The sequence below is a fragment of the Syngnathus typhle genome, linkage group LG5 (assembly GCF_033458585.1).
Source record: "Syngnathus typhle isolate RoL2023-S1 ecotype Sweden linkage group LG5, RoL_Styp_1.0, whole genome shotgun sequence".
NCBI lineage: Eukaryota > Metazoa > Chordata > Actinopteri > Syngnathiformes > Syngnathidae > Syngnathus > Syngnathus typhle.
Window position 1 is genome coordinate 8,207,333 of NC_083742.1, and position 25,206 is coordinate 8,232,538.

At 40.9% G+C, this 25,206-nt stretch overlaps 1 protein-coding gene across 10 annotated transcripts in view; it reads right to left on the reverse strand.

Annotated features, from left to right (window-relative positions):
- Nucleotides 1–25,206, reverse strand: part of fbrsl1 (fibrosin-like 1) — a 232,041-nt gene that overhangs the window by 174,693 nt on the left and 32,142 nt on the right. For all 10 annotated transcript variants that reach the window (XM_061277971.1, XM_061277970.1, XM_061277969.1 and 7 more), the window contains exon 2: nt 6,714–6,932. In XM_061277971.1, coding sequence (XP_061133955.1) covers nt 6,714–6,932 — 219 coding nt within the window. The remainder of the gene's footprint in view (nt 1–6,713; nt 6,933–25,206) is intronic.

The window sequence follows — 25,206 nt, forward strand, 5'->3', positions numbered from 1 at the left end:
TTTAATCCATCTGAGTTAATGTCCAGTTTTGCTGGTTGCAATGCACCTCTAGACAGGGTTACTAAAACAAGGGCAGGAGCCACAGCAGATCCAATTAATGTGAGAGTCAAATGGGCTGAAGAGGCAAAGATGACACTTACATGGTTAGATCCTGCCTTATATGTGCTAATTTCCTCACAGCAAGAAAGGCACTGGCACAGAGATAGTGAATGTTTAAATAAACAAACACAGTGAGTGTGAGTAAGCAATGTGCAAAAGATGTTGAACAGGCACACTTGTGCAAAAACACATTTGTCAAACCAAGCGGCAATTAAAAGCTGATAATTGATGTGCTAATTACCTTAAACAAATTGATGCAGATCTAACAAGGAGAAAATCGGGGTTCCCATATGATGGTGGAAAGCAACATGAAGTTTGAAACAGCACATCTGAAACAACTGCTCCTTCTGTCGTATACAAGCCATACAGCTGTGACACTGACATATGTATATCAAAATTGCCTAGTATCAAGTTTTGAATGGCTGGTCCGTCAATGTTTTCCCATTTAAAAAAAAAAAGAAGTTATATGGCAGATTTTTTCAAATCGACATTGCTGCGATGAAAGCCAGGTCGATATCGACTCATCTCTGGTGATGTCATTGATTTTTCTTTTCAGACATTAGAGAATGAAAGAATGCTTGGCAATATAGTCACTGAGAATAGACATCTTATAAACAAAATTGATAGAGAATCGTATATAACACCAAACGGCAACTCAGCTGTTTACAAGGGCTGGGTTAATACCCACCTACTGTTGTGTAATGTTTGCACAATTTGACCAAAAGGGGAAACCTGTCCTAGTCTTGAGCCCACCGTAGCAACGACCCTCGCATGGTGGGGATTTACCACGTTTGCAAATAATCATTGACATCTGTGGGCAGTAGAATAATTTCCTGCTTTCCTTGGAGTTTGATATTTCAGGTCAAAATGTTTTTTTTTTCTTCTCCTAAATCCCACTCAAGCCTATTCTCTTCTGCTTTAATGGTCACTCTTACTTACCAAAGCAACATATTCGGAAAAAGAGGACCGTTTAAATCAATTATGGTGACAGTCAATCCTCTCATCTTTTGCTGTAAGCGGCTCTCTGCCTTCTCATCAAGCAGGGCAAAAACACATAATGAGCAACTACTTGACATGAAGAACTGAACAAATAGTGTTTCGTTGACTAGTCGAGTAACCTATGCAACCCCTAATGCAGGGGCGGACAAGCCGTGACTCCAGAGTCTGTAGCGCCCCCTTAGATTGGTTTATCGGAGCCCTGTCCCGGTGCGATGAAAACTGGAGGTTAGCAAGTGAGTTATGAGTATTTGAGTAATTTTGGCCCATTTTTCACACCAACAGGGGGTCATACTTTGGCTTCCTTCTCCTACTCGGTTGACCTGATTGACTTCAAACGTCGGCTTACTTGCTACCGCCTGGTGTGCTTTTTGCAGGCAACCGACACGCTGCTTTTGAAAGCGGTTATATTTGCATGTTTTGCTGCTTTAAGACATTCTCTATGAAATTGATGCGGTCATTTCCCTCAGTGAAAATCACAACATTTGGCAACCCTTTTAATGATCTGTAGTGGACTTTGTGTATGGATGTTTTTGATGAAAACTGCTGAGAATAAAACATGAGCTCATTTGTACTCCAGCCTGAACTGTGATAACCAGCTAGTGAGAGAGCCTTTGTAGGCACCTCTGATACTTAACATTACACAACGCACATTATTCTGTGCTGCACCACAATGATCATGTAAATCATGAGGCTTGATTTTAATGAAGAGTCTCTCCCCGCTGTCTTCTCTTATTAAATGTCTACCGGGGGCAGTATACGTATCTGTTGCTATAGTTACATATTTTGCACCTGATACAAAACTGATATGATGTAGCCCCGGGTGGTTTCACTTTTAATAAATTAGGTAAATAAAGAAAGTAATCACAAGGACCCTGCCAGCCAAGCACAAAGAAATAATGTCTCTACACATACTACATGTATTATGGCTAAAACCTCCCCACTATGGGCAAAGTCTCATAACCACAGAAAAATATGCATCTGATGTAAGTGTAGGATTGAAATCACGATAAAAATAATATTGGCAATCTGTTCGTCACGTATCCTGGAGAATTCTGTTTCTCAATCTAATGCCAGCATAGTGTGCTCGCTATCGAGCATGACCATGGATCTCTGCTAATTTAATCTTCCCGAGTTTATTCATCCCTTGAGCTTTTGCTCTGAGCTAGCGCTGAAATATCTCAATGATTATGGCTAGTTGTCTGTGACACTGGAGATGTGTGCGTGTGTGTGGATCAAGTGCCTTGCATGTCTTTTCATTAATCACTGCTCTCTGTTCCATGCAGTATTCACCTGAAGAAGCACAGCAGGCACAGATATTGTCTGACTTCTACAGTTTTTTTCTCCTGCTTAATTGATGTATCTTTGTCTTTCTTCCCATCTCCCACAGTCTTGTGTCTATGAGCCTGAAGGACAATACTGTAATAAAATTCATAGACACTATTTCTGGCGTATGAATGTTATTTGAGTCGCAATTTCTTGTCACATTAAATTTCCAGAGGAAAAAAATGTTGAACTTAAAACAGGACAAGTTGGTCTCTCTTTACAGCTGTAACAGCTTTCTCTGTTCTGTGACGAAAGTCACTCGTGTTGCATGAGAGTATAAAGGCAAGTGGTCTATTTTCTAGTTCAACCTAAAGGATTCTAAATGATTCATATTGGATTATATTGATGATATTGGATATAGGATTGATACAGTTGCCATATATTTGGAAGCATACAATTTTCAAAAATGAAGAGTTCTAGAAACTGCAGGGAGCCTCCAAAGACAAGCATTACAAAAGTTGTACAATTAATAACTATGGTAAAACCCCCTATGATATTAGAGAGAATTTCCGAGGAGTTTAAATCGCCATCATTCATGAGCATAACATCTTAAGACCTCAATGTACGTCACAAGAAGTGAAAAAAAAATCAAGAGTGGCTGTGTTTCACATTTTCTTTGCCCATTGTGTAACACTTCTCCCCCAAAGAAAAAAAGAGAAAATGTGTCATAGTTGTGCATAAGGGCAGCTTGACAGTTCGGACTGTACTCTTACAACTGGCAATTGATTGCGATAAAAAAAAAAAATCGTCTAAGTCATATATTCAACAAATTAACTGACTCGTGCAGGTGAATTTTGAGTCACGCTTTCTCTCCAGCACAGCCTCCGCCCCAACTACTGACATGCTCTCCCTATTATTGTGTATCTAATAACGCTCTTAGCTAAATTGCAGTTCAATCCTTGTGCTACCAAAGTGGAGGCCTCCTTTATGAGGTTACCACTTACAGTCTTTTCAAGCCCGTAATTAAATCAAGGAGGTGAAATTTGCAGGTGATCTAATAGTAGGTGCGTCGCAAGATCTTGTTTTAATTCCTTTATGCGAGCCGCAGGCCATTTGACCTGGAGGGATTGAATGAAAAATAACGGATGACTTATCGGAGTCTGAAAGTCTCATACGCATGTGGAATTAAAGCCTCTGAGCTACAACAGGCCAAATAATGTAAAAACATCACAAGGGCAATATACACAAATCACGTCGTAAACAGTGATGCGAAAGCGCTTACTTTGAGCCTTGCGAAACTGTACGATTGTAAAAACACAATAATATAATCCAGGGTAATCAGTAAATCTAATGTTTGCAGGTGGCATACAATAATGTTGGCAAATTTACAGAAAACACGATGCTACAAAAGCATTACAACACCCTTTGTTCAGAGAAGACTCCAAGTTTAGTGAATATGACTCATGGTGCAGATTGACTTGATCAACAAGTGAAATGGGCTGCAGGCAGATGAATGTGGCTAGAAATGGGCTCTGAGTATCCTGAGTTGAGCTGCACCCACTCAGGCGCCATGCCAGGCAACAGCACGCCTCGCAGTATCAGTCATCCTGATCACACTCCCCAACTGCCAATGGCCACTAGTGCTCTTGCATTCATCATAGCTCTCAAGCCACCCCTTTTTGTCCACAGGCTGAACTTGTAGTGAGAGGTTCGCCCGAGGGAGGGTTGGAATAATAGAGTATGGTGTCTGGAGGGTTTTCAAATGTAATATTGTTAGTGTGGGGCAGCGTGTGTGTAGCGTAGCACTAATGGACAACAGTGGTCTGTGTGTGTGTGTGTGTGCGTGCGTGCGTGTGTGTCGCTTATGCGGGTCAGCGTTATGTGTTATTCATAGCTCGATTGAAGCGCGTTGAAGGTCAATGGCATGACGCTGAATATCCTACAAGCATCTTTTTACAGCAAGCATAAAACATTACAATGACATCTATTCAGTGCTGGGATCCAAATTAAGCTTTGGTCACATATTTTTACAGAACTTGCATTCAAAATGTATTATCCCTAAAAATGCCTATTACAAATGACTGTGATTGGATGTTAGCATGCAGGGTGCATGATCCAGCTCGCCGGCGTGACTGTGACAATACCTACAGCAATACCTGGCTTGGATGTAGCACAAATCCCCCCAAAATAAAGATGAAAGTCTGCAATTAAAGCACATCTGTTTCCTTTCAGAAGAAATCTAGTGTGCTGGTGTTTATAGTCAAAAAGATGACAATTGTGCAAGTTCATGGCCTGTGAATAACGAGTTGAGCTCATTCACACATAATTATCATGAGATTGAGAGTAATAATACAGATAATCAGTCCTCTCTCCATATTAAATATGAATTATTACACATCCCAGTCTCTGTGCACATCTCATTTATGGCAATAGCTGGATGTCCTGACAAGAATGTTTTCTATGATTTAAAATGCACTGTACAGATAGATGTGATTTAGTCATTGCAGTCTATTTAATCTTTCCGAGAGCCACAATTCTGTCAGCTTGATATGTCTATTTAGTACAGGGGTGTTGATTTTTGTCGCGGGGCCCTATCATAGTTTTCTTCAGAGGGCCATTATGACTGCCAAAGCCTTATTTTGTATACAGTATAAGTTACACAACAAACTACTGAATAATTAGCTTTAAAATCAGAGTAGTAAAAACTGTTAAAATATTTAAAAAAACAATTGGAATTAAAAATTGCTAGCAATAACAATTTTTTTTAATTTAGTATTGACACATGAAGTCGATGCACAATTTGTCTTCGCGGGCCACATAAAATGAATGTATTTGATGTATTTGGCCACCGGGCCTTGAGTTTGACATCTTTGACTTAGGACAAACTAAATATTGCAGCCAAACCAATTTGCAGACATGTTAACTTCCCCAGGGACTATACGGGATATTTCTATCTGAAGAAGAGGCTCAGAGTCTACATTATTAGTTGTTTTATTTTGTTGGCTTTTTCTGCTCTAATTCCCCTCCTCCTCAATAGAACATTGGTGGATAATGGTCTCAGACAGGAACTTGAAAACATCCGTCCATTTAAACAAGTTGTTAACAGTGACAGTTCTCTCACGGGAACAGTGACAGGGCCTTTTTGCATAAACACATTTTAGCAGTCAGTAGTGGTGGGAGAAACAATCCATTCTTCGATGCATTGCGATGCAGATTATGAATTCCATTTTACCTACGCAAGGGCCGCGGGCGTGCTGGAGCCTATACCAACTGTCTTGAAATTACAATTATGAAAACAAATTAAACTTTCAATAATTGATTAGTAAATAATGTAAGATTTACAGAAATAAAAAAAAAATGTCTGGGGCTTCATTCCATTCTGAAAAGGTCCTAAGTATGAGACCAGACAAACTGTTTTTCCTCGCCTGGATATAGGTCACTGGTGACCCCAACTTTGGAGCCAGTTCGATGATTGACTTTGTGGTCGCTTAATCGGACCATGCCAGTGAAGAAAAATGGGAGGGAGGGAGGGATGGATGGATGGATGGATGGATGGATGGATGGATGGATGGATGGATGGATGGATGGATGGATGGATGGATGGATGGATGGATAAAAATAAAATGTGATGGCACGTAGCAATATACTGATTGACTGGGTAAATAAAGGCAGTTGGTACATGAGCAGAACAGCACATAAGATATTAAGTTAACTTTGGGTGACTGAAAATGCGCATCCAGGTGTGTGTTCTGCTCCTCCTTGTAGGTTCTCTTGCAAAATGAATACTACATATTGATGTCAGTCAACTGCATCATGTGATGCAAAACCAAACCCATCCACACTACAAGTCTGACAATATTTATCTCATCTCATGTCTGGTTGGGGCTCCAATAGGTGACTTCCTTGCATATCAGCGACATCACAGCAAGGGCGCCTTAGATTTCTGCGCTATGAATACCAACGCATGAACACGATGATGCAAAGAATAACATTCACTGGAGATCACCTTGTCAAGCCCTGCCAAGAAAATTAATGTTTACTTGATAGTAAAATAGCCTAAAGCATGTTATCCTGACATGTGACCAAATTAAAAGTCTCCCTATAAATTTGGGAAAGGCTGGCCTCAAAGGGACAAAGCCGTGTCGTGGGGTAGGACGTTATCTAAAGAGACTTATGAGTCGTAGCATTAACTCAAACAATCTGCTTTTGGGACAAGATTTGGGGACAATATTTGGGGACCATATGGTGACGAGTTCACATGAAAAATACCTTCCCCTGTTGTAACGTATGTAGTGCAGAACCGCCAAGTTTTTGCAAATGCCCACTAAAAATCTGAAGAAGAGGACACTGACCATTTTGTTCTTCTTGGAATATGTTTTTTTGAGCAGCCTCTCGTTCATCCTCTCCTGTTCTCGCTGAGCATGATGAAAGAATCTATTCTCCAGTGGATCGACAATAGGCTGAACATTCTCCTCTTCCTCTTCCACCTCCTCATCTTCCTTGGGCCGTTTCACGACCCTTTTCTCCTTCCACCGCTCCTTCTCTTGTGTTTTCAGAAGCCCTGTTTTCTTCTGGGAAAAAAGACGGAGAGCACATTAGTAACCTTGATACAATAACAATGCCGTGCGAGGACATGACCTTTTAAAAAAATCATTCAGCTAGAGAATGATTCGGATAATTCAAACTGGACAGAGACCACATGTTCCAATGACTATAATTGTTATCTCGGTATATCAAACAAAATATTTCATTCAAGTGTCATGACATTGTGCATTTGTAATGTGTCGCTCATAATCGTGTGTGATGAGTTCATCAAATTAAGTTTATTCAGCCATTACATAAATTAAATGTGGATTCAATGAACCGAAATAACTAATGTACATCGCAGGAACCTTATACGATCTGAAGAGGAATAAAGACAATGATAACAGCAGTAAGGAAGTTAACAACTGTAAAACGGCAAGCTGCAAACAGTCCGATTTAGTATTTGCTTCAACAAAGCAAGAAAAGACTTGAGCAGAAAGCTACCATAATCAGTATCTCTCTAAAGTCGTGGTTAATCCTGTCAACAGCAGAACAATGCTTTACTGGAGCCATAATCACTTTATGGCTGTGATATAATGAGCTTATGATATGAACTGAACGTCTGCTTCTTACACACTACGAAAATACACTCGCGGTACACTTATACTGACTGTGACCAAGCCAGTTCCCTTAACTAATCATTCCTTTCACGCATCAGTCACGGCCTGCTTAGAAATGCCGTTTGTTTATTGGAATTCAAACACTATTTGTAACAGTCGGGTGTCTTACATGATAGTTTTCCCCTCAAACTCACCCCCTGAAATATTGTTAGTAGTGATTGGTCTAATTATCTTCATCTAGCAGGCTATGATGTGTCAAGCTGTCATTGTTGTTTTCCGTGGAATAAAAGTGCAATGTATCATACTGAGAGTTTGCCACTCTTATTTTGTCAATTAGTGTAACTACAACAATACATAATGTATATTTTTTTAAATGTATACAATTCCAAATCGCACTGAAATTGTTTTACCCCATAGGTGGATCCTCTACCAGGAATCTAGTTCTAAACAAATATTTAAACATGTGGTCACTCATGATCTTATGCATATGGATAACATCTCTCTCTAATATCAGAGCAGCAATTCAAAAATCACTCTGGTTGCCATTAATGTAATTTGGCTCTTACAGAGAATTGAGTCAAGAGCAAAATGGAAACCACTTGTGACCCTCAGACTTAAGCTCATCGTGTAATGACCTACATTATTCATTCAGAAAGGCTGAGAGCAAAGTAACAAAGCTTTACCACAAGCAATTATTGTGTTTCTAAGGAAAGGGTGTCATGCATCACAGACCTATATTAATTATAAGTCATCATACGCTAATCATCACAGATTTACCTCATCTATATAAATACACAACATTATTACATACATATTCTGAATTATTCATGTGTACCACTCACCCCACACAAGACATTCCAGTGCACTTCTAATGCCCGCATAAGACCATAGAGAAGCAATAATGTACAATGAGTCAGTTCCTGTCTGATGTGTTCAGACAGAACATAACAGCACTTTATATGGAAGAAAGGGTGCCAGATTATGGTCAAAGAGAATTATTATTACATGAGCAGAAGGAGGTACACTCCAGCAGCATCATCTATTCATTGTCTGTACCACTGAACTTGTTCAGGGTGACAGGTAAACTGCAGTCTCTTCGAGCTGGCAAGGTACACCATGGACTGATTGGCAGTAAATCACAGGACTGACACATAGAGATAGACAACCATTCACACTCAGATCCACACCAGTGGGCAATTTGGAGTTGTCAACAAACCTAACATAGTGCATATATATTTTATGACTGCAGGAAAATGTCGGAAAAATTGACAAAACAAGCACGCACGCACACACACACACGTACATAACATGAAAAACATAACACAACATAAAAAAAGAACATACAAACGACACAAACTTACAAGGCCTGAGTAGACTTTTCGGGGCTATATTTTGCTTCCCAGGCGCAAGACTAGTGCAAAGTACCGTATTTTCCGCACTATAAGGCGCACCGGATTGTAAGGCGCACCTTCAATGAATGACCGATTTTAAAACTTTGTCCATATACAAGGCGCACCGGATTATAAGGTGCACCTTCAATGAATGGCCCATTTTAAAACTTTGTCCATATACAAGGTACACCGGATTATAAGGCGCACGTTCAATGAATGGCCCATTTTAAAACTTTGTCCATATATAAAATATATACATTTGGCCCACGGGCCAGACTTTGGAAACGCCTGCTGTACTGGCTCAATATTGGTCCATATATAAGGCGCACCTGATTATAAGGCGCACTGTCGGCTTTTGAGAAAATGTTAGTTTTTTTAGGTGTGCCTTATAGTGCAGAAAATACGGTAGTGTAAATGTGGGCATGGGTGACGTTTTCTTTATTTTGGCCCTTTGCTGGACTTTGCGCTGGTAGAATCGGCCGTCTGAAACCTTGTGAAATGGATGGAAGGAAGTAGTTTTATCCCAACCAATTCGTGTGGTGTGCCTCATTCTCATCAAAGTCAGAGTGTGAACTAATTGCTTCCCTATAGTGACTCACATGCACAACAGAAGAGACAACGTTACTCTCAACACAGTATTTAGTAAATGTGGTCCAGCACAAATGTCCACTTCTGCTTCATGGTGCGAGAGGGATTAAATTAAAATAAAATGTAAAGTCAATACTGTTACTCAAAACAATTTTGCAGATTCATGAACAATTGTGAATCTCCCTTCGTCGATCTCAATTCAGGCGATGGCAGATTGGGTTAACACACAGATGAGAGAGACAAGAAAAAGTAGGTAAGGAGAGGGTACAAAAGACCTCTCAACTACTTTGACCTAATCATGTTGCTCTGGCAACGGTACAGGAGATCACTCTGGCTGAAGAAAGACAAAAAAAATCTGCAAAGAGTCCATAAAGGCAACAAAACGATGTACGACTATTTGTGGCTTTACCACTGCTGGCGACTTCAGTGCAGAACCAGCTCAGAAAAAATAAGCTTAGAGCTTTCTGCAAAGAGGAATGTCAACAGCACTGAAGTTATTTGCAAGGATTGTTCACGAGGCATGAAAAAAGCATCAGCCAGAAGAATCTAAAAAATGAGCCTAGTGTAAGGAAAACAAAAGTGAATATAAATTCCCGTTTTGGGAGAAATGTGTTTGCACAATTCAAATTAAGTTGAATAAATAGTGAGTGTAAATTTGGGATACGCTCCCTAATGGCACATAATAGAGTCTGTAGAAAGCGGTGCACTTTTAGCATGTAGCACATTTTCTGACGTAAGCCATTATTCAAGTCACACGCTGCAATCAGCACATCTCTCTCACATTAAAGGAGATGTGTTATGCCAATTTTCCTCAAACTGAAACAGTTGCCACATGTCTTGTAACATGTGTTGGAATCAAGGATTACATCATAATTATAATTTCAAACAGCCCTGTTTGGAGCAGTACTTTTTGGTCAGGGTAACCACTCCTCACCCCCACCACCACCCTTCTATTGTCCAGCGTGAGCTTGGCATTGCGTTACCATGATGGCTCCTGATAAACAGTGCAGCAAAATTTGGATTTGCACTTAGAGCAAGAGGGGACTCCTGCAAACTACAGATTAAACATGATGTTACTGAATGGCCAGGAACGAACTGTTTAGCTCTGTGGTTCTTTCTCACGTAGGTCAAGTTCACATGGTGGCTACCATAATTTCCAGACTATAAGTTACTCCGTCGCACCAGCCATAAAATGCATAATAAAGAAGAAAAAGACACGTATAAGACGCAGTGGAGTATGTCACATTTTTGGGGAAAATTTATGTGATAAAATCCAACACCAAGAACAGATGTCGACTTGTAAGGCAATTTAAAATAAAAATAGAATAGAGGCAACAACAGGCTGAATAATTTTACGGTATGCTAACATTAGATGACACAAACAATGAGCTGAAAACGTGCCTGGCATATAAATAACATGCTAACAAGTTTACCAAACCATCCATGTCACTCCAAATCACTAAATCCAATGAAATCTAATAATATAAATCTTCATCCTCTGTGTCACTTTCAAACAACTCCGCTAACACCGGATGTAGACGATGCGGCTCTTCCTCTTTTATGTCGCTTACGTCAGACTATCAGTTGCAGTTTCAATTATTCTACAGGCCTAGAGCGCCCTCTTGCGGTCTTGTGTGAATATAACATGTGTAATAATATAATAATGTGTTAATAAGTTCACGCATAAGTTGCTCCTGAGTATAAGTCGCACCCCTGGCCAAACTATGAAAAAAAAGTCACGTATAGTCCAGTAAATACGGTATGTACTTGTGACTGGTACCATATGGCATTGTATAATGTGTGTGATAATTATCAGAATCTAAGACAAAGATCAAAAACTGGGCCTGGGGATGAATTGTTAAAAACGGGGGTATCTATCATCTTCACCATTTAGGGTTCGGTTAACGGTGTTGCTGGAATTAGTCAAATCAATTTTCAATGTATTTAGGACGTATGCGCTATAGGCTATATGTTTTTGCAACTTATACTTCTCTGACCTCGTTCTTAAACGGCAATGAAATGATTTATATTTGTGTAAGATGCATCTTCACAACCGGAGGCGAGCCAACTCACCATCATGCACGAGAGGCACATCATGGACATTCCTTTAAAGTTTTTATTTTCTTCATTTATATTCAGCATCACAAAAAGGAGGCAACTCAAAAACAGACACTTTTCTCCTCTACAAGCAAAAATTTAAAGAGCGAACTTTTCCAAATACTCAAGACATATGACAACAGAGAGTAAGACATGTGTTACCAGTAGCAACAGAACAGCAAAGCCTACTTGTGTAACTCAATTACGATACAAGGCCCATGTTGTTTCTAGTCATATGAGAGTTTTCCTTATAAGAAATCCCCACTGTGACACAACACAGTGGCAAACAGCAACAGTGACTCAAGGGATACACTTCAGCACATCAGAGTTTTAGGGAATTTATGTCAGGAATGAGGTGAGCCAGGGCGACCAAATGCAGCTTGAACTTGGATTTATTGAAGGGAAAGGGAGTGGGAAGGGAGTCAGGTGGGGAAACGAAGACACAAACGGGATAGAGACTCACGGCCAGCAAACAGACAGAAGTCTTCTTGGAAACTTGGATACTTGGACAAGGATAAAATTCTGACCGTGAGCCTCCAGACAGACCGAGGAAAACCAAACGACAGGAACACTGGGCGCGGACAGGGACGGATCACAGCAGTAGACACCGACAGGGAGAAATACACGGGCAGGGCTTAAATACACAGGGTAACAAGAGGAACCAGGTGACAGACATTACGGTAACGAAAGGGGTGTGGCCGAGGGAAGTGCAGGCAGCCCGTGCTCTGGCACGGTTGTGACAGTACCCCCCCCACAAGGGACGGCTCCCGACGTCCCAAAATCCAATCCCTCACGACGGCACGCGGGGGGGCGGGTGGGCAGAGAGCCGCACTCGGGCGGCGACTAGGGGCAGAGAGCCGCACTCAGGGGGCGGCGACTAGGGGCAGAGAGCCGCACTCGGGCGGCGGCGACTAGGGGCAGAGAGCCGCACTCGGGCGGCGGCAACTAGGGGCAGAGAGCCGCACTCGGGGGCGACTTGGGGGACAGAACTGCACTCAGCGGAGGTCAGGGGCCCAGGGCCACACTCGCGGCACACACTGGGGGCCTGACGCGCAATCGGCAGGAACTTGGGGAACAGAACTGCACTCAGCGGAGGTCAGGGGCCCAGGGCCACACTCGCGGCACACACTGGGGGCCTGACGCGCAATCGGCAGCAACTTTGGGGAACATGAACCGCACTCGGGCGGCGACCTGGGGGACATGAACCGCACTCGGGCGGCGACCTGGGGGACATGAACCGCACTCGGGCGGTGACTTGGGGAACCGATGGCGGCCACGGGTCCGATGGCGTCGCAGATGGGGCTTGGCTTGGCTCGGCGGTGGCTGTGGCTGTGGCTGTGGCTGTGGCTTGGGGCTTGGGGCTTGGGGCTTGGGGCTTGGGGCTTGGGGCTTGGGGCTCGGGGCTCGGGGCTCGGGGCTCGGGGCTCGGGGCTCGGGGCTCGGGGCTCGGGGCTCGGGGCTCGGGGCTCGGGGCTCGGGGCTCGGGGCTGTGGCTGTGGCTGTGGCTGTGGCTGTGGCTGTGGCTGTGGCTGTGGCTGTGGCTGTGGCTGTGGCTGTGGCTGTGGCTGTGGCTTTGGCTGTGGCTTTGGCTTTGGCTTTGGCTTTGGCTTTGGCAACGGCAACGGCAACGGCAACGGAAGCTGGTGGTGGAGGGGGGGTCCAAGCGCTGGTCGCTGTGTTGGTCGGTGTCTTCTGTCAGGAATGAGGTGAGCCAGGGCGACCAAATGCAGCTTGAACTTGGATTTATTGAAGGGAAAGGGAGTGGGAAGGGAGTCAGGTGGGGAAACGAAGACACAAACGGGATAGAGACTCACGGCCAGCAAACAGACAGAAGTCTTCTTGGAAACTTGGATACATGGATACTTGGACAAGGATAAAATTCTGACCGTGAGCCTCCAGACAGACCGAGGAAAACCAAACGACAGGAACACTGGGCGCGGACAGGGACGGATCACAGCAGTAGACACCGACAGGGAGAAATACACGGGCAGGGCTTAAATACACAGGGTAACAAGAGGAACCAGGTGACAGACATTACGGTAACGAAAGGGGTGTGGCCGAGGGAAGTGCAGGCAGCCCGTGCTCTGGCACGGTTGTGACAATTTAACAGCAGAGAAAATGCAACTGACTTTAGTCTTCTATCACCACTGACACTTTTTAGATGTCTGAAGAGTAAGTACATGGATTTATTGCTCGCTTGTCAGACTGATTGTGTACACATTACAGCAGCTCAGGGACTTGTCATGTTTTTAGACAGGATTGATTTTTATCATGCAGTCCCGGCCAAGCACACAAGCACGTAGACACCAAAGCATACTTTTACCAGCGGATGCTGCTGTCAGGTTCATCAAACAACCCTTTGATTAAGACACTCATTACCCCTCCTCCCTGTCTCACTCAAAGCACATAATCAGTGGCTTACACCAGCGAGAGAGAGAGAGAGGAAAAAAAAACCACATTGTGTGTCAAAAGGCTTATCAGCCTGTGAACAAGAGAAGGCAGATATTTCGTCAGTGATCAATGTTGAATAATGGGCCTGCAAGAAGATTAAATGAAGTACATCCTTTTTAACTTTTGTTAATCAATGCCGTATATGTTCCTGTTCATTTGACTTTACAAGTAAGGGTGTCTGTGAGTGGATGCTTATTTAATCAATAATATAGTTACTTGCAATGCATTATGCGGGAGCGGCGAAAGAAGCAAGATGATTGAACTGTGTTTGACTAATTAAATTATTTATATAACTGGCTGTAGAAGCAGATAACATATTGTGGTGTCATGAAATGTTTCGCATTTTATTGTTGAGTGTTGCTGTAGACAGAGAAGTACTTCGGAGTACTGTAATGTACGAGCCCGTAAACGCTCCACTTGCTCGTGAAGTGACGTCGCAACCACAGTAGCGATTTCCCCTAAGCCTCTGTTAAAAGTGATCAGTAGTACTTGACCACAAAATAATTAGGGTATATTACAAATATTGCATATGACACAATGGCAAAAACTCCAACTTCAAATAACAATAACATGTAAGATAACACAATATTGACTAGGGTAACGTCAACTAAATGAGCTTGCAACATTGAATCACAACCTGTTGCTTCTTGCCAGACCTTGGCATAGCCATAGCAAACATACTACATGTACGATTAATGCAAATTACTAGTTATTACATATAGTAATAAACTAAACATAAGTTTTAGAATTTGTTTGAAGTCTGAGTCGCACACCTTCGACACCACTTCATAATAAACTCACTGATCTGATTGATTCCCCTCTACAAAAAAAATCAGTTTTCTCCATAGTTTAAACAAGGCCCTCCATGGAGACAGATTGCTGTGAGTAGAAAGACATTGTGACCAATATGTCCTGTGAACCTGCCACCCACTGTCACAAGAGGCCCCCTGCTTGCTACTGGGCCCACACACCGCAGCCCAAAATACAGTCGGGTGTCATTTCCAACGCACACACTCTCCAGGGAGAGGAAGTGTTGCCTTGGCAACTCTTATCCCTACTGATGATGACTAACATACATTTCAATAAAAACAATCAGTTCCACATATTTCTAAACTGACTGAATTTTGTCAGGAAAATGAGACAGCAGAGTTGGAAATTGCACATATGAAGAGTGCAATTTAGATTTTTATTTTTCCTTGCATTATTTAATTTTCTGTCAGTTTGACAGACACTGTAATTTCTGTTCACTAAAACACCAAATGAGAAAATAAGATCCTTTCTTAGTATTTACAAAGGATAAGAGAAGTGTTTGATCTTTAGCTGAAGAAGGTCTAAATTGACTCAGACAACTGAAGAATTTCAGCCACAGTCAAAGAAGAGGCAGGATTACTTGGAAATGGTCCTGTGTCCATCTAAAGAAAATACCTTCTCTTCTTCACAAATCTGCGTCTGATCCTGTCTAAGGAAAACAGGTCAAACTTGAGGCCTCTCCAAATATATTGTGAAATCTTTACTCCTAAGTAAAAAAATACTACCATACACCCAACAAACATATTTAGTTTTGTAATTGTCTCAGTCTGTTTGGTCTTTTAATCCCTAAAAACTCTAAATGTCACAGCATTCTGTTATATGTCATTCATCACAGGATTTATAGGACTAATGGGGTTGTAACTAGAAATATAAAAGAATCACTTGCAGTATTTGCGTCATGTTCTTTCAGTATGCATCTCTGACCGAACTTAAAGAGAAAAAGCCTCTCTCTGTGTAATCCAGGTAGGAACCTTAAAAATCAATCATTCCACCAGCTAGTACACTCATGTACAATTTGTCATAAGAAAATCAGAGTCAGAAAACAGGGAAGAAATGTGAATTTAAACATTGGTGATATTCAATTAATCAATCAGTTTTATTGTCATTACCCATTTCCAGGTAAGACGTACTTAACAGGATCTATTTGTGCAAGAAACATAAAAACAATGACCAACATGGGGAGACAGTGGATGCAGGCCTGTCAGCATTCGCAAAGATGGCTCTCTGAGATCGTAACTGGAAAGAGAACACAGGGGAGGAGAAGAAGAAAAAAAAACGTTGCGGCTCTAACTACTCTCCTTGATTTGAGTCTATAAAAAAGCCTCAGCACAGACAGCATACATCACGGTAATTGCAGTGGTCTGCATGCTTTTTTATCAAATTCAATTTCAGTTCAATTGATTTCACTTTTATTTACAGTATGTAATGTTGCGTCAAATAACTATGGAACTATTCGTAGGCACAGTACAACCTCTCTAGAATCACTTGCTGCCTTTATCAACAGATCAAGTCAAATCACACATGAGAAAACAATAGGTGAAAATCTCGAAAGAAAAAACTTCAAGCTGACCCAAACTTCAGTGCAGAGTGGCCGTCTGCCACTACTAACTGGGTTGAGATAAATAGAAAGGGAGAACAAGCAACATTTCTCATACCGCAACTGACGGAACAAAATTTTCCAACGCATTTCCAAATTCCCATGAGAGTTTCTCTGAGAGGCAAGAAATCGTAGAGGGTGGTTTATATCATAAACGGAACATCTTGTAAACCATCTGTTCGACTGCAATCCACAATTGGTGTCTACATATTTATTGTGGTCCCAAAACTCTCACGTTACTCAACTATAATAATGTTACAGAAACAATGTAGAAAATCTTGTTGTATTAAATTGTGACAGCCTAAATGTAATATATTAATATAACTTTGTTTACTTGTTTGTATATTGTATACTATGTCTTGTCACCGTGGGATAGTGGGAACGTAATTTCGATGGCATGTGAAGAAATTGGCAATAAAGCAGACTTTGACTTTTTGATAATGCGTTACTTTTCTAACAGCAGTCGTGACCTTTATTCCGCGTTACCCGCAAAACGAGAGTTGATCATATTCATCCAGTATTTACAAAACACAAACAGGAAGAAGATTATAGTAGACATCATCTCAAATATCATCTGGCTGGTTATGCTCCTTGACCAGAGTGCTTTTTGGAAAACATCAGGTCAAACAGTAAAACAATTACCCTGGCAACTCATCAACCAGAGGCCAACAGCAATACAATTACCGCCAGGTAGTGACATACAACTGAGCAGAGTGTTTGGCTCTGCATGTAACACTGCTTGCAGTATAATTGTGCCCTGCCGAGTGCACTCTAATCCTGTGTTTAACAGGTATAGTAGTGGATGGGATGAGAGAGTGGGGGAAAAAAGAGAAAGGTATTGCCAGAGGCCTTGGAATGGAGCCATTTCATCAGCCGGGAGAGAGAGAAACATATTCAAAGGGTGTCAAGAGGAAAGAGATGTCTGCAGTCAAGGCTGGCAACGCAACCACCTGACAACTCATTCCAGAGGGATAGGCAGAGACCAAGAGCCTGATTCTGTCGCAAACTGGACCTTGAGCAGGCCGCACGTGCAGTTTGTTACAGTTAGTTACCGTATTTACCGCACTATAAGGCGCATCGGATTATAAAGCGCACCTTCATTGAATGGCCCATTTTAAAACTTTGTCCATATATAAGGCGCACCGGATTAAAAGGTGCACCTTCAATGAATGGCCCATTTTAAAACTTTGTCCATATATAAGATACATATATCGGCTTTTGAGAAAATTGGAGGTTTTTAGGTGCGCCTTATAGTGCGGAAAATACGGTACTCAATTTAGCATTTTTGGATCTTTGCATCCATCCATCCATCCATCCATCCATCCATCCATCCATCCATCCATCCATCCATCCATCTTCTGTAGCGCTTATCCCCACAGGGGTCGCGGGCGTGAGGGAGCCTATCCCAGCAGTCATTGGGCAGTAGGCGGGGGACACCCTGAACTGGTTGCCAGCCCATCGCAGAGCACAGAGAGATAAAAGAAAAAACATCCGCACTCGCGCTCATACCTACGGGCAATTTGGAGTGCTCAATCAGCCTACCATGCATGTTTTTGGGATGTGGGAGAAAACCAGAGTGGCTGGCGAAAACCCACACGAGCACGGGAAGAACGTGCAAATTCCACACAGGGAGGGCCGGAGGTGGACTCAAACTCTCAGAACTGTGAGGCGGACGTGCTAACCAGTGCTCCACCGAGCTGCCCTTTTTTTTTTGCCCTTTGAACTTATACTAGTAAATCACAAATGTTTGTATGGCATGCAGTACCAGGACAATGAATTGGTGAAATTGTCACAAGGAATTAGCAATGTTACAGAAAATAAATTGACTATGTAAATCTAACAAGTTGTTTCCTTAATGTTCTTAATGTATAATTTACTGCAAGCAAAGCATCATTTACGTTAAGTAGCCACCTATTTACATTGCATAATGCCACATTTTCATTCTCATCTATATTAAATGAACAGCTGGGAAGGCACTTTTACAAAGCTGCATATTCTCCTCATTTACATATACAAAGTGAATGACTTAATGAACATTTAAAACACCTCCAGGACAGCAAGCCCACATATTCCAGAATCACATTTATACATACTGAATATTAATGCAGTTTTCTTAATTTGTGATTTGAGTAATTCATTAAATAGATGCACTCTTGTTAAGTCATTTGGATTGATGGATATGTTCCAGTAACTGCATTTACGACAAAATATAGTGGCAAGTTTAAAGCTCTTTATATATATATATATATATATATATATATATATATATATATATATATATATATATATATATATATATATATATATATATATATATATATATATATATATATATATATATATATATATATATTTAAAATTATTAATAATTATTATTAATAATTAAAATTATTTTTAAAAATTATAAATTATTTATTTTTATATATATATACGTATATATATATATATATATATACACACCCTTGACTGATTTCTATGAAGCCCTTAAAGTGGCATGAGACAAAAAAAATGAAATATGTTTTACATTTGGGCGAGAAACTTTCTCAAAATCAGACCCCCCCGGGGGTCCGCAGATATTTGTCATATTTCAACAAAACCATGACTGATAAATTTGATTAAATAATAATAATTATTATTATTATACATCTAGAATGTATGTACGGACTTATGGAAAAGACTCTATTAAACTGTGACTAACAACCTAGGCTAAACTATCTGACATACACAAGGATTTAGTCTTTCCGTACACTTCCTTGACATCAATTACTACTTCCCCATTAGCCAGGTTAGGTGCAATCCTGTAGCATCGACAGTAGAGACAAAGCATGTAAAAACCAAATAGGTGTTCAGGCATTTCAGGTTCACGTTCCTTCAATGCACCGGTGTCCCTGTCTCAAAAACCAAGTAGGTCTGAATAATGTGTCTGATAGCAGATTACAGCATTTAATGTACTGTAGCACTTCTGGTTGCTATTACCAATCTGAAATAAGGATTTCAAGTAGTTAATATGAAGTGCATTTTTGCTGACAGCAATTTTCTGCACAAAATGTTGCTGCATCTTGATATGTTTCACATGCTTCATATACGCCTCCTTCCTCTCAGAATCACCCAGCTGCGCGCCTTCCGTCTCCTAGCCTTCCACGTAATGAGGAGTGATCCATTTCCCTCCCGTGGAGGAAAGACATGTTTATACAGCTCCTGCTCACAGGCAGCAAGAGGAGAAAAACTGATTACAGAGGCACTCTGGTCAAATGTCAACACAACGCTGCACAAGTAGAGACACACATCAAACGCTGCAGTAAGAGTGCGAATAGACGGCTAGTGCTTAGTGAAACAGCTAAAAGCAAACAAACCTTGGAGTTTACAAATAGAGGAATTTCCTCTGTTGTGGATCTTGCAAAACTCCCAGAGGACCGTGTGTGTTTTATTGTGGTACACTGGGCTGAGCTAAATCAACTTGTATCATGACAAAGCACCGAAAAATGGACCGCAAGAAGTAAAAGAAATGAACCGTGTGTCAAATCTCCATGTGGCTGCCTGATGAAGCTCTGAACAAGAGGGCAGCATGGTTGTTGCAGGGACAGCAATTCATTACAAGAGCCCCCCTATCTGAGAAAATTAAGAGCAGGGGGGCTAACTGTGATTCATCTTGCTGAACAGGCAGAAAACAAGCACAGACAGCAATGTGCAGTCCCTGTGAAGCCTTGACTGAGGTCGTGAGGAGGACTGACTCGTGAGGGAAAATTGCAAATTGTCCCTAACAAAACCATAATTATTTCTGATGCAAGAGCTCCATCAAACATCCTGGATTGAAAAATATAATAATCATCACAAAAAATCTTCTAAGTTGTCAAAAGGAAATAAATGATGAGGAATTTCTTTTCAATTTTTATTGTCATCCTTGTTCAACAGCGGAACTCGGGGCTGTTTTTTTTTTTTGCGTGCCTCTCAAAGTAATGAGGTTGATAACATCAGTCAAGTGTGCATTTACTGTGATCAGTGTAGACACATTAGTAGCTCATGTTTCCAACCCAAATATAGTGTGGAATATTAAAAATACAATTAAAAGCTGTATGTGCAAGTGCCAGTGTCATTTAGTCGTTAGTGTCGCAATAATAAATGGGGATTGTTTGAACATGTGTGCAGAAATTCAAACATCTTGAAAAAAACAATGAATAAACACTCTCAGACTTGACTTGTATAAAAGTGGGCTACATTTTAAAAACATCTGGAAAAATCCCAAGTTGAACATTTTATAAATAATAGTTTTCACCAATAGAGCATTACAATAAAGAAAGCAGCGCATAAAAGCTAAATTCTGTTAAATCCAATCACTTCAGGGTGAGAATAATAATAGCAGCTAATCAACACTCCTTGGACCTACATTATATGCTCGAGGCATACTGAAGATTTGGACCACCTGCTTAACTGGATAAAATGTATGTTTTTGATTTAGCTTTTGATCTGGTTGAGTTACAAACTATATTTTTAACTGTGACACAGAGGCACTAATCCCAATTCACAGCAAAGTGGAAAATAATATTTACAGACAGTTAGGCCAGTCAATGAAAAATAATTAACCAATTAATTGCATAATAATTTTCCCCATTGCATGATTGCCAAGTCTTTCATATATGGAGAAGTAACAACAGGCATTAAGTACAATAATGATGTTTTTTGGGGGTAGACAGGCTGGGAGTGTTGAACACTAGCTCGCTTGATTTTTAAACCAAATCTAACACAAAAGGCTTTGATGGAAGTGGCCAATAATGTTTCAGCATCTATAAAGCCTTAGTCACAGCCAAACGTAGCTGTAGCTATTGAGTACAAATGTCCAAACAATGTTGTCCACATTGCACTCATACAGTATTTGGAAATGATGCGATTTGAGATAGCAAATGGATCATTGTTTGGACAGACAAATACTACCTCAGTCAATACAAGCTACATCTAGTGTTTCAAGAAATCCTTCTGACATCCAAAGAGGAAAAGAAAGAGAGGTATGGGGACAAGAGAAGCATGGCAGTGTCAAGGTTTGCAGGAGTCAGCCCAACTATAGCCGGTGTGATCGGATGCCAGATCACGGACAAACTAGGCGCAGTGACAGATCTATTTCCCCTGCTGCCTGCAGCCAGCTGTCACTGCAGATAAACACAATGCCTTCTCTCCTCAACAACGGGATGCTGTAATCTGAAATTGACAGCTGAGTCTTCCCCGCAGCTCCAAGGGGAGCACACGCAAAAGAATATTTGAGTCAATCGACACAGGAAAAATAAATATTTTGATGACTCGTAGAAAGTTAGAAAAAGAGAATACATCACAAATGGACAGTAACCAAAATCATAAGAAGGCAAGTACGGTATTTTCCACACTATAAGGCGCACCTAAAACCCTCCAATTTTCTCAAAAGCCGACAGTGCGCCTTATAATCTGGTGCGCTTTATATATGGACCAATATGGATTCGTGGATGAGGACTAATTTATTAAAGTAAGCTTGACGTGTTTATTTTGTGTGTTGTGCCATATTAACGTTTGAGCAATGTTGAGTTATTGATATATTGTTATTGTTTTCACTATTTCGAGTGTTACTATATTGTGATTGGATTAACGTTTGAGCAACATTGAGTTATTTATTCTATGCGCCTTATAATCTGGTGCGCCTTATATATGGACAAAGTTTTAAAATGGGCCATTCATTGAAGGTGCGGCTTATAATCCGGTGCACCTTATAGTGCGGAAAATACGGTAAACAGAAAACAACAATTTAACTAAGAAAAAAAATCTGGAAGGATGGATGGAATGATTTTTTTTTATAAAGCGCTATATTGGACAACTCGTTGCTTCCAACTTTGGAGAAGATCATTTTCTGTTCCATCATGATTGAGTTCCAGTCCAAGATCCATAAAGGAAAGGCTGGATGCCTTTGGTGTGGAAGAATTTCAGATCAAACACTAATGACTTCAGAGCCAACAAATATTCTTCTGGAACATGGCACACACATTTCCACGGACAAGCTCCAAAATATTGTACAGAGCACTAAATCAGCACACTGAGTCATAGTTGGAGCGAGTGTTTACGTATGCACAGCGAGTGCTGAGCTGCCATGTGTCATGGCCTGCTAAAACAAGCCCAGGTCACAGCTCAACTGGTTTTGTGTCTCTTGACTCAATATATTGTGTTTTTTAAAGCCACGATAAAAACACACAAACAATCACATTCAATGAGCATAAAATGAGATGAAGCACACATCTTGACTGGCTCTCCGGGGGACTGCACTGAACCTCATCCATTCTGACGCGACCAGGCGTCCCCTGGAGTCCTTAATAAAAAATCAGTATGTGGACGTTAAAAGGTCCACTCCCTTTCAAAGACTATATAAACCTGGATCAGACAATTCTATCCCAATTTTCAGCCAAGTAGTATCTCTCTGTTTTCCCATTTTGTTTTTCACCAGAGCAATTCAAGCACACCTTCCAAACCCAAAGCTCAGATCGAAGCGAGAAAAGTCAATTCCATTCGTGGCAATCTGCTTCTTACATGATTAATATCTATATAACTGACAGTCAAAAGACTGGCTCCTGGAGAGTCAAGCCGCAAATCAATGGAGTACAGCTGGAAATAAATCCGACTGAGCAACATTGGAAAGACTCCTTTTTCCATATTACACTTTTCATAGCAATATTTTGAGCACAGCCTGGGTGGGTTTTGCCACACAAGGAGAAAGAGCAGGAACTAACAACTTTATTTTAGGTACTGTAGGTAGGTACGTAGATCTTTGTTGACTTCTGTCGACACATTCTTAATGCTTCCGTTTGCCAAAACATAGTGTGTCATTGTGAAATTTCTCACACTCTATCACGGTATCTGATGTCAGCCATTGGGGACTACTAAGTACCCAAGGCTCAGATGACACGATGGCAGTACCTTACCTCTCGACCTGCCACATTCTGATTGTGTCCTGGTTGGGTTCACATAAGCTACCGTGGAGGAAAAAAAAAAAAACAGCATGGCCTTGCTCCAAATTCAGTGTCAAGACTTATCTTCTGAATTTAGTTGTTTGCTCAAGTCTATTATGTATGTTTTAAACCATCTGTTTTCTTTGCTTTTTTTTCTAAATACTTTTTGGGCACATTATTGAATTAGCTTCGAATGTTTCCTCGGAGTGTGCGCTCTGGATTGGGAGCTGTAATGGGCCGTGGACATGGTTCTGCCTCAGTGGTCATGAGGGGCTTTGCGTCCGTGTCCTGTGGCTACGCTCTGTGATTTGCTCCTTGTGTAGATGGCTATTTGAGATGGCTTTTCCTCATCCTTTTCTGTGCCACAGGTCATTATGTCATTTTTAACCAGTGTGTGTGCGTGTGTGTGCGTGCATGTGTTTAGCTTCATTTAGGCATAATTCATTGTCCTGTTATTATACCGAGTGTCTTTGGATTGTGTGGGTGTACCTACTCTCTTGGCCAGTGCAATTTCATTACTGGGTACCTGTACTTTATGTCTATGCTTAATGGTGTCTTGTCCGCTTTGAGAGCCCTATAATAATGTCTGCTCTTTTACGAGCTGACTCACTTTATAAGTTCAGATAGAGTTGACAATAGTGTGGCATTTACCTCAAATCATAACACCGCAACATCTTGACTGTCCTTTAAGCAAACAGTCCTCTATTCTCCAGACTCATTCTCTTTAAATGTTATCTTATTTCTGCTGGGTAAGTGATATATTCATCATAGCGTCTCGTCTTTTCCTTCAAAAAAGCCTGAATCACTGGAATCTGGTGTCTGTGATTGCCGTGGCCTGAGTAATGGCCCAACAAAACACACGACAAATCTAGTGAGATGCCAACAAGACTCACTGAGTTTGTGAGAGAGCCTTATAGATGGATAGACACAGACTTAAAACTAACACTGAAGAAATAAAATCTTGATTCATCTGCCAGTCACAATCAACAGTTTAAATTAATTAAGGTAAAATGATAAGACATTTCTAATGATGGCAGTATCCTAAAGTCCTGTAGATGCAATTTCTTAAATAGCAAAGCAGTGGTGAGAGGAGTTGCTAATATGCTCTTCCTCCAATGCAGCAGTAAAATAGCAAATAAATCAAATTACTGAAACAACATGATCTGCAGTTCCATACCACTGCAAACTATGATAACAATAAACAAAAACATGTTCTTCCATTACACTTTTTCTATCTTTACAAATCTCAAAAAACACCTCAAAAACGTTTTTCTCAAAATTTCTCAAATTTCTGTTTCCATAACCAGTTTGTGATTTGCCTTTTGCACATTTCTGAGGGTAACGGAAATGCACTAAGTGGTGATGTAAAGGAAAGTTACAGGTTAATATGAGCCCAGATACCTTGCGCATTTGTGGCAATGGTGTGGGTGTGTTGGGGCATTCAGTTCCCATGCATGGTTAAGATGTTTGGTATTTTCTACCCTCTTTCAAGTCTCAACAGAATTGCTTGTCTAATGTGCCAGAATCATCAACCCTTAAATGGGACAAATATGAAGCATCCTGAACTAATGAACCAGTAAAATGTCATGTATTTTTATCATTCAAACGAAATGATGAAATTACTGTAAGGCGTCGCAGTTTAAGTCAGGAGTTCTCATTTGATATATGCGCCCAGTCATAATACGTAATGTTTTGACACATGTGGATGATTGTTATGTGTAACAACGTTAAAGTTAAGAGTGCATTTCAAAAACCACACTCCATTACATCAGTTTAATCCTGAACCCTGATGAAAATGACAACTTAATGGA